This window comes from Nanorana parkeri, unplaced genomic scaffold (assembly GCF_000935625.1).
Source record: "Nanorana parkeri isolate BGI_ZX_2015 unplaced genomic scaffold, ASM93562v1 scaffold19, whole genome shotgun sequence".
Lineage (NCBI taxonomy): Eukaryota > Metazoa > Chordata > Amphibia > Anura > Dicroglossidae > Nanorana > Nanorana parkeri.
Window position 1 is genome coordinate 3533068 of NW_017306287.1, and position 11020 is coordinate 3544087.

The 11020-nt window shown below is 46.3% G+C and overlaps 1 protein-coding gene across 1 annotated transcript in view; it reads right to left on the reverse strand.

Annotated features, from left to right (window-relative positions):
* Positions 1-9612, reverse strand: part of TFAP4 (transcription factor AP-4) — a 20126-nt gene extending 10514 nt beyond the window's left edge. The window contains exons 1-2 of the mRNA XM_018561187.1: positions 9536-9612; positions 9311-9373 (exon numbers count right to left, since the gene is read on the reverse strand). Coding sequence (XP_018416689.1) covers positions 9311-9373; positions 9536-9612 — 140 coding nt within the window. The remainder of the gene's footprint in view (positions 1-9310; positions 9374-9535) is intronic.
* Positions 9613-11020: the final 1408 nt, after the last annotated feature.

An 11020-nucleotide genomic window follows, 5' to 3' on the forward strand; every position in this document is an offset into this window, starting at 1 on the left:
CCAGGAAGCCAGAGTACCCCCCAAATGCCTCGTACTTTCAGGTATGGGGCACATCTTATGCATTGCTCAATGCCTGTACGTCATCACATGCCAGATGGGAAAAAAGGATTACCCTTGCAGAGCCAAAACATGCCTTGGGAATTTCAGGGGTACCAGCAGATCTTGGCAGTGGGGGGTAGAAGCATAGGATATGCAGCAACAGACTCAATTGATGCCCCTACACCCCTGGGGTCACTTCAGCTTCGGCTAGTGACATTATCAAGTGGTTCCAGATTTCTTGCTGAGGAGCTAGCTAGTTTATAACGCAGTTTATACCTGCAGCAAGTGATGCTGGTGTTGCCAATGGCAACCAACTGCAATTCTCCTATCTTAGAATAATAAATACAAACACTTTGATATAGGAGGCCGACTGCTAAAGTATGTATCGGAGGAAAATAGATACTAAACATATGTCTTTTGTTGCAGACGCATGGCGCTGAAAGGGTTAAGGTGGGTGTTCGTTGTACACTGGCCAGCATAATGTGACCTATTAGATGCCTCTGTGTGTGGGCCCTCTCAGGAAAGGATGGAAGCCGGAACCAAGGACCCCCCTCCTTTTCATCCCCTCCCGTCTGCCCTCAGGCCTCCGTAATAATTTCCAGATGACAGTACACGGGGGAGAATGAAGGCAGCTGACCCCCTCAGGGTTGAATGAGGGAACTCCGGCTTCCTGCCCCCACCAAAATCTTTTTCCCCTCCCGATAGAAGAGATTAGTCACAGGACGTGATTAACGAGAGGACAGAGAACGGCAATAAGACACCTCACGCAGCAATGGGATAGTGAAGCAATGTTATCCTAATTTTATGTACAATAAGAGGACTTTGTTAATCTGGTATTTGGCTCAGCAGAACGAAAAAAAATAAAAAACATTCCAATTTTAGTTTGAAGTTTACATGAACAAGCTCCAGATGGAACAAAATGGCTTCAGGCATCCATTTTGTGCCCCAATCTTCAGAAAAGTCCCAAATTTCCGATAGGCTAAATCACCTTCAGACATCCATTGACGGCTGTCCAACCAAACACGATGCACGCACCCAAATATTTTTGCAAACCAAAGACAGTAACTGTATGACAATAACTTTCATATTGGCACTGGGTAAATGTGCACAATTTGGGGTACAGGAGCTCCTGAGGGGTGACTTATCTTTGGGGAAAACAGCGATTGGCTGAGAAAACTCTTCCTAGCTGATTCTTTCATCCAATAGCTCAAATAGTTTTAACTTCTAACGCAGGGGTAGGCAACCTCGGCACTCCATCTGTGGTGAAACTACAAATCTCAACATGCATCTGCTTCTTGAAGTCATGCCTGTGGTTGTAAGACCCCATTCACACCAGGGCGACTGTTTCAGGGAGCTTTATGCTCCTTTTTTAGGGCGTTTCTATGCGCATCTTCAGCTTGTTTACAGTTGTCCAATGAGAAGCAGTCTTAGCTGCAAAAACGCGCTAAAAGCGCACACAAACGTGCTGATGAGCATGTTTCCATTGAAGTCTATGGAGCAAAACGAGCTGATAAGTGCCACCAAAGAAGCTCGGGGACTATTTGAAACAGGCGGATTTTGACGCGTGATTCAGCGCGTTTGTGTGAACGGCCCCCATAGGAATACACGGGATTTTAATGTTGCGGAAAAAAAACGCGCAATTAAATGCCCTGGTGTGAACGAGACCTTAGTCTTGCAATGCCTCATGGGACTTGTAGTTCCACAACAGCTGGAGTGCCAAGGTGGCCTACCCTTCTTCTAATGCATTCATAGTCTACATTGACCACCAATGCAAGGGGGCACCTCTACACTGACCACCAATGCAAGGGGGCACCTCTACACTGACCACCAATGCAAGGGGGCACCTCTACACTGACCACCAATGCAAGGGGACATAGCCAACATTCCTGGAAATATTGGGAGGGCACATTCCCATTCCATTAGGGAAAAATGACTTGCGTTCTACACCCTGCCTATAGCAATGTTCCGGGGGACAGAAGGTTCATGGGACAAGTTGCTATTCTAGGGCCCTATCCTGAAGAAAACTGAATGCTTGACAACTGTGTCATACAAAAGAAAAGTCTACCATGCCCAAATTTCTCAACCCATTCTCAGTTGGTGCACCAGGAGAAGTATGTGGTTAGAGTCGTGCACCATAAATAAAAGCACTGATGTGCCTACTACAGCAACTCATTACAACCCAATTTCAGTTCACTGTAAACAATCTAGTTCACCCGACTGCCAAAGCATGCACGCAATTTACACACGTGCTGCCATTTATTTGCATTGCAATAAACATTACAACGTTCCATTCACTTGACTTGAATAGCAGACTTCAAGACCAAGTCACTATACAAAGCATGCCAATTAGATGGATGTATATATGTCCCCCGCCCTATGGCAGGGCTGGACAAATGCCGGTACCCAAAGCTCCTTAAAAATTAAAGCTGGCGCTCAACTGTTGGGGTATTCTGTAGTTATCAATGGAGCTGGCTCCCAAAAAAATCTGTCCGGCTCCCGCATTGCACAGACTGGCTCCTGAATTCCATAATAATTGCCCCTCCCTTTTAGATTGTAAGCCCTCCTTACCATCTTGTCTTGAATTGTATTGTGATTGTAATGTCTTCCTCATATTGTAAAGCGCTGCGCAAACTTTTGGCACTATATAAATCCTGTATAATAATAATAATAATAATTTGCCCTATGGTTTACCACAAATGAGAATATGTACCACTTGTGCAACACATCGTTCACTATGGAAGACAACTTGCAGACGAGCCACACATTCCTACTGGCCCATCGTAATGATGAAGGGCAGCCTCAATGGCCAACAGGAATGTGCAAGAAGCAGGAAGGAGCACGGACGTTTCAGCACTGTCAAAGCACAATAGCCTAAGATTCAGCTAGAACAGAAATGTTTGAGAGCCTGGTGTGTGTGTAGGCATTTCTAATCATCTGCACTTCATACCTGCAGCACTTTGCCCCCCTCTGCTTTCCTCTTCCCAGTGGCAGTCTCTTTAAGGAAATCAGTTTCCTTAATTGCCTCTTTAGGGCAATTAAGACAACCGCTGGGAATAGTTATACCTTACAGAACCCCACTGTGAAGATTGCTTCCTTTGCAGCCAATAGAAATGCAAATGACCCCTTAACTTGAAGTAGTCCATACACAGAAGACCTCCTAATCAGTGTGTCTCTGGTGGCTTTCCGTTCCAACCTCCTAATCAGTGTGGCTTTCCTATTTTTAGTCACTGACCAATACAAATTGTTGCACTTTTTGTAAAACCTTTGGCCTGAGATGTTATACTACAGCCTTTCTCAACCAGGGTTCTGAGGAACCCCAGGTGTTCCTCGAGCAGTGGCAAATTCATTCCCTACCTTCAATAACAACTAATGGAAGGGAGCACTTCTACATTGACCACCAATGCAAGGGGGGCACCTCTACACTGACCATAAATGCAAGGGGGGCACCTCTACATTGACCATCAATGCAAGGGGGGCACCTCTACATTGACCATCAATGCAAGGGGGGCACCTCTACATTGACCATCAACGCAAGGGGGGCACCTCTACATTGACCATCAATGCAAGGGGGGCACCTCTACATTGACCACCAATCCAAGGGAGCACCTCTACATTGACCACCAATCCAAGGGGGCACCTCTACACTGACCACCAATGCAAAGAAGCATCTCTACACTGACCACCAATCCAAGGGGGCATCTCTACACTGACCACCAACATTAGAACACCATAATTTTTTACTGTCTGTGTGTCTTTTATGTTATTTATTTAATTTCAATATTATTACCAAAAATAATGTTCTAGTAAATGGGAGGGTGGGGAGGTGCAAATCCGACCCTGGGTATCAAATATGATCACTATGCCACATTATTAATTCTTTGACCTAAAACTTTCTACAGTGTGTTCATCACATTAGTTTACAATGAGCTGTACGTATAATCATTTTTTGCATGGTTCACAAAGACCTGAAAATTATTTGAAGGGTTCCTCGAGGGTAAAAAGGTTGAGAAGGTCTGTTCTACTACAACTTCTACTAAGGCCAATTATTCACTACAAGCAAACATCCAAATCTACAGTCGAAATAGACATACCTGACCTGCCTTATCTGCCAAAAGATTTGGAATTCCGTCCAGTCACTTATCATAATCCAGGAGTCAGACAGCACAGGGAGGAGGCACCACTATCTCCTCCAGGCTGGCCATACACATGGCAATTTTCAGTCAATTTCAAACACTTTCAATACACTGGGGATCACGAATGTGATCGAAAATTAAATCACCATAAATGACGCAATCTACCACCCACAGGTTCAGTCCACCACAAAAAAAAAAAAAAGCATTAGGCTTCCCTTTTGAAAGTTTTATTTGATGGTCACATGACCACAAAACCTCATGAAAGTCCATCTTACTTATAGCGGGGGGGTGTGTCTGTTTTTATATGGGTGACCTGTGTGTTGCATCACACACAGTGGAGAACTATTTCTGGCCCTGTGTGTTGCAGGATCGTTGCCGCCCTGTCTGAGGCCTTGACTGTGGGGGACTGCGAAAGGCGTGTGCCATAATTGATGAGGCCAACTGCTGGCAAAAGCCGTTGCCAGCAAGGAATGGGTCAGGTGTCAGTTTGTGGCCGCCACCCCCGTCAATTAACATATTTGATAAGGGCAAAAATCAGCAATAATGTGGCAGAAGTATTCATTTTACGATCACGCCCCACTCTCAATCAATACATCATTGCCATGTGTGATAAGGGCAACTGCTGGCAAATTCCAATATCAGCAATAAATTTGGCGGATTGAAACCATCCATTTTGCGGCCACGTCTCTACTGGCAATCAATACAGCGGTGCTGGGGATGACCATGAGAGAGATACAAGCAGACTGTGCATCAGTGAGGTGTCCTTTAACTCCTAGTACAGATACCAGGGATGCAAACTGACCTCCCCAGCGTGGATCTGCTTCCATGCCATGGCCACTTGCAACCAAGAACTGGCAGCATCACCAGCACACAAAATAAAAACCTTCCAGGCTGCATTTACTAAGCAGTATATGAATAACCAAACATGTATATTCATTTGTATTTTCATGCACTGTGTATTACCATCAACTCACGGTTGATTTGCACGCAATGATGGACTGGATCACGTCCTGTGACCAGTATACAGAGAGTGTTGATAGCATTTGATAGTTATCAATTTACAGCATGTGATAATTTAGAAATGACACCACACTTGTATTTTTCTGCTACGTATTTCCTGATAAGAAACCAGGGCTGGAAAAGCATAAGAGACGCCACCGATGCTGATCTCTCCTTTTAAAGATGCCGACTTTTATACAAAACCAAAAGCCTTCATTGCCGAGTCACTAAACCTGGAATGAGCACCCAGATCTGGAGTTCTGCCTTTGCTGGGTGCATGCTCAGCGGTTCACATTACAGAGACAGCCAAGCAACTAGCATTTTTTTTATTTTTTAAAAGCAGGTCAACCAGTCATGTGACCTATTAAGAAGCAGGTCAGCAACAGCAGCCCACATAATTCAATCAGCACAGCTTTTCTTTATATAAATCTTAGATTTTTGGGGGAAGTTCATCAATTGTTTGGTTCTTGGATCACCTCTGGCCAGTGTATGTGTCACCCTTCTGCAGCACATGTCATTATTTATAGAATGCTTCTACAGGAGGTTATTCATGTAAAGAGTTACTAAGCAGGATTTATTATATATGATAAATAAATTGAGGTGTATTTCAATGGGTGATGAATGTGATGAATGCAGTCCAGAGAGGCAGGCTGCTCTATTACATAACTCATTACATGGGGGAGGGGGAAAGCAGCAAGCCCCTGGCACACTGTCCGCAGTCAGCTGAACGTTCCGAGCTGGAAAACACCGCGTCACGTGACGCCCTCCGCGCACCACGCTTTTGTGCTCGGAGAACGCATGGCCAGGCACGGACTACACTTCCCGGCGTCCCCCGCGCCGCCGAACTACACTTCCCGGCAGCTCCGCGCGCGCCGACACTCCTACTCCAGGCGGGCTGCAGAGTCAAGGCCAGGCCTGTCTGCGATGTTCGCTCACCACAGGCTGCAAGGTCACGAGTGGGAAAGCCCAGTGATGTCACCAGGCACACTGCCCCAAATCCTGGCACAGGCGCCCTTGCAGAATAGAGCTGGCGCAGTTGGCCATTTACTTACTCCCTTAGTTACTATGCAGCGCAGGTACATTATCCAGCAAAGTCCTCAGGCTACATACGAGAGGCTGTGTGGCACACCTGAGCGAGAGAGGAGCTGGTAGCTGCAACCGCGGCCCAAATTCAGAAATTGTCAGAGACAGGCCTGCCAGGCACTAATGTGGGCAACCCATGTGGATTTAGGGTAAGAGACATGGAAGGACACCAGTGACAGCCCACTCACATGCAGCATATTTTTTTTGTATGGGCAGTCATGTATATACAAGATTAGAAAACAAACCTGAAATTTATACATAACAACAAAGGCAAACAGATTCTTTGGATGGAAATATTTGTAGCACCAACCCTACTTTTTTTCAGCCAACAATATTCATAGTTTAAAATGTATGTCCTATCAAAAAAAGTGTCAATGTTACAAAAACCTGAAGTACAAAGTATTCTGTCATTACAGGGTTTCAGTATGTCACTAGAAGGAAAGACCTAAAATGTGCCTGAGCCGCTGCCAATCTTAGAATCGTCCACATCGGACACTTCCGAGGGGGACCAGACACCCCACATTGCCTGAAAGTATTTTCTTTACAGGCAGCCTTCATTTTTTAGGTTTTTATTCTACTCACCGAGTCTCTTTTGAGCAGAACTCCAGTCAACACTGACACGGTAAAAAGGAATAGTTTGATGAAAGATAAAATACAACCACTTTTTGCTACAATATTCACCTTTAATCCAGAGATTTACCCTGCAGTAATTTTTTTTGTCACTAGATATCCTCAGCATCATTTAAAGAAGAACTCCGGGCACCAGTTTTCTGAACCCTTGCAGTGGACTACCCCATCACGTCAATGGATAATTGCTTGTTTTCATGAAGCGACGAAGATAAACATTTCCTCACCTGAATCTGAGCTGGCTGGCTGCTACTCCAGTCCCTGCAGCCTGTCTCCTCCGCTCCAGCAACTGAATGTCCCTCTGCATCCTCACGCCCTATACGCTGTAAAGGATCAGATGACTCACAGGCCGCTGGAGCGGAGGAGATAGGCTGTGGGGACTGGTCTAAAAGCCAACTGGCTCCCAGGTTCAGGTGAGTATTTCTCTTTTATTTTCCTCCCTACGGCCTCAATTACAAGCCAAAAGGCCGCCACGTACAGCTCTGTGCTGCGTGCACGGCTGTATCGGCAGCTCCTGGGAAGGACAGATGCTGCGTGTGATTAGTACGCAGCCCCCGTCCTCTATGGGTGTACGCCGCCCTATGCTCACCCCAAGTGCAGGTCCGCGCGGGTGTCCCGGCTCGGACGCAGACAGGATCCATCCTGTCAGCGTACGAGTACGGACGTGCAGGGCGGGTGAGAGTACGGCCACGTATTCCCATAGAGAAGGACAGGGACTGCGTACTAATCACACGCAGCATCTGTCCTTCCCGGAAGCTGCCGATACAGCCGTGCACGCAGCACAGAGCTGTACGTGGCGGCCTTTTCTCGTGTGAATGAGGCCTAAATGAAAAAGAGCAATTAACCCTCGCAGTGCATAAGGTAGCCCCACTGCAAGGGTTAAGAGAATATATAATACACTTTCTCTGAGCCCAGGTCATCCGGCACCTGCTGCAGCCTGTGACTGGACAGTGAAAGGAGAAGCAGCACAACCATGAGCTCATCTCTCAGCTGCCTCCTATTCTAATCAGCACATTGGCTCCTTGTGCTGCTTCGCAGGGACTGCCAGAGGCCGATTCCAGGTACTTACAATGCTTGCATGTACATACATTTGATTACAGAGTTGCGTTCATTTGCGTCTTCTAAACCTACCTGGAGTTCAGCTTTGTGTGATGTACTAAAATACTTAATCTTAGTTATGCCCGACTCGCACAGTACAGCACCATTTCAGGAATGACCCAAAGTTTTGTACCCGGGGAAAAAAAACAACTTTTTTTTTGCACGGTATAATATATATTTTGGGGAGCTTTTTAGTTATTATAGTCCTGTTCTTATAAAAAAAAAAAGTTACAAAGCAAATCAGAAGTCATATTGGGAAAGGTGAGATACCACAGATAATGATCAGATAGTAGGGATCGTGTCTAATTATCAGATAAAAGGGATCGTGTCCAGCTCACCAAAATTTGCAAAAACATCGTCAACGATGTAAAAATCTTCCCATTCACCAACACACAGGTATATAACAATTGGGCAATCGAAAGGGCCACGGCAGCGCGTGTGGATCGATATTGACCTTCAGTATAGAAACACCAAAATCCAACCCCCCCCCCACATGGGAGGCGCATCAGAATATTCATCTTCAACAGCCTGGTAGACTTAGGACCCCATCTAAGAGCAGCAGGGGCCCCAGCATCCAGGTACGCATTGCTTAGTGACCTTGCGAGACTACAAAAGCCTCCACGTCCCCCCTCCCACCCCATTAATCGAGCCACATGGTGGTATTAGTATACAGTCCACACTATTGTAAAAAGCACAGCATGCAGCAAAACAACATGACCTTGGAGCGAGCGCGTTTATTACTATAGCAAAAGTGAAACTGGCGGCGGGGAGAAAAAGAAAGCTGCTTGTTGCTACGGGCAACAGCTCCATGCACAGAGTTGGCCTGCGTCGCAGAGACGCAACAGTAACCGCCTGCGACCCAGTAGCCGCCGACTCAAGCGTTGCTGGGGGTGGGGGGATTGTCGGCTGTGGAGCCTTTTGGCAACTGTTCTTTTTTTATTCTCCCTGCGAAAAGGATCGGACGAAGGAAAACCATGGCTGTTCAAATTTTGTCGATCAGCCCCCCCGCAGGGGCAAGTCTCAGTAGGGGGTGTAGCATGCTGGGGCTTGTAGTTCCCCAGCAGTGTTGACCCACGTGACCAGCATTGATAGTTTGCAATCACAAGCTCCCCCAGGTGTTGCTAGTCTAGCCTCAATCAGCAATGGTGTGAAATCAGCTGATTGCGCAGGAAGGGGGTGGGGGGGTGACATCACTGGGGCAAAAAATCTCGCCTCCCCCCCTCCCTTCTCTCTACCTTTGCCATGTCTGCAAGGTGATCTAAGGAGATCCGCAGCAGACCCGGACTCCATGTGCGCCGGGCATAGGAGAAGCAGAGGTCTCGGCCACCTACCTGCACAGCCCCCCGATGACTTCTTTCTCCGTTGAAAGCTGCAATAGATCTGGAGGCTGCTTGCTTGGATGGGGGTCCCCAGGTTATTTTGGGGGCACAGAGCAGTTGCATAGGGGTATCCGATGTAGGAGTGGGGGGGAGGGAGAGAACAGAAGCTGAATGGGGAGGCTGGGAGGTGATCTGGCTGCATGCGCCACGCTTGGGTGATCAGTCCCATCAGCTGACAGCTTGGCAGAGAGGAGAGCAGGGGAAGGAAGAAGAAAGGAGAAAAGAGCCGAGCACATGTTCACTGCCTGCATCATCTCTAACCCCTGAGCTGCCAGGGAGGCCTGCTGCAGGGCAAGGCAACCACAAAGCACATTGAATCCATGAGGCGGCTTTGGGTTGCGTGCAGTGCAATAGTTTCAGGAGGCCGATTTGGCATTTGCTGCGAAAGGCCAGCCCCCCCACCCCCCGTCTATTTTCGAATAAAGACCCTCTTTTCCTCAGTTGTTGGTCTTTTTAAGACCTCTTATCAATTTCGCAAAATAAAAAGATGCTAAATTACAGAAACTAATTTTGCGCAAAACTTTTCTTGGAACTTCTAACTCGGACTTTGTCAGCTGGGCTTCTATGGGATCCAGGGGGTTTTCAAGAGGTTGTTGGGGGTTCTTTAGACTGGGCGGTAATTCTGCTTCTCGGATAAGTGACCCGTGACACCAGTCATCTTTTTAGATATCTGCAAGGGCTGACCACCAATGTAATGAGCATTCTTCCTATTGACCAACAATGTAAGGGAGCAGTTCAACCTCTGGCCACCAATATAAAGGTGCCCTTCACCCACTGACCGCCAATGTAAAGGAGCCCTTTACCCACGTACCACCAATGTAAAGGAGCCCTTTACCCACGTACCACCAATGTAAGGGAGCCCTTCACCCACAGACAACCAATGTAAGGGAGCCGTTCACCCACTGACCACCACTGTAAGGGAACCCTTCATCCTCTGACCACCAACGTAAGGAGCATTACCACCAGTGAAAGCAATGCCTTCACCCACTGACCACTAATGTGCGAAAGTGCTTCACCCACTGAGCACCAATGTAAGGGAGCCCTTCACCTACTTACTACCAATGTAAAGGGGTATTTTATCACTGACCAACATTGTAAGTGAGCATATTTGTCAAGTATGCCACATTCCCATTCTTTTTATTCTTGAATCTACAATTTACTATTCATGCCAATGTACTTTGCAATGTTGATATACCGTATATACTCGAGTATAAGCCGTCCCGAATATAAGCCGAGGTACCTAATTTTACCAAAAAAAACTGGGAAAAGGTATTGACCCGAATATAAGCCGAGGGTGGGAAATGAGGCAGCTACTGGTAGATAGATACCAATAAAATTACATTAATATTTATTTAAAAGAAAAATAACCTAGCTCTGTAAGTGGAAAAGGGGGTACAGGGCTACATATCATGTACTACGGATCATTTAACCCATTCATATTAGCAGAGGATAATTGTAAATCTATTGTTCAGTGCATTCTATATGTAGTATATAGTACATGTACATATAGAGTGCCTGCAACAATACATTTACAATGATCCTCTGCTAACATGAATGGGTTAAATGATCCCTAGTACAGGGCTACATACAGATCATTTAATACATTCATGTTAGTATAATTGTAAATGTATTGTCTGCACTGTATTAGCAGTATATACTCTA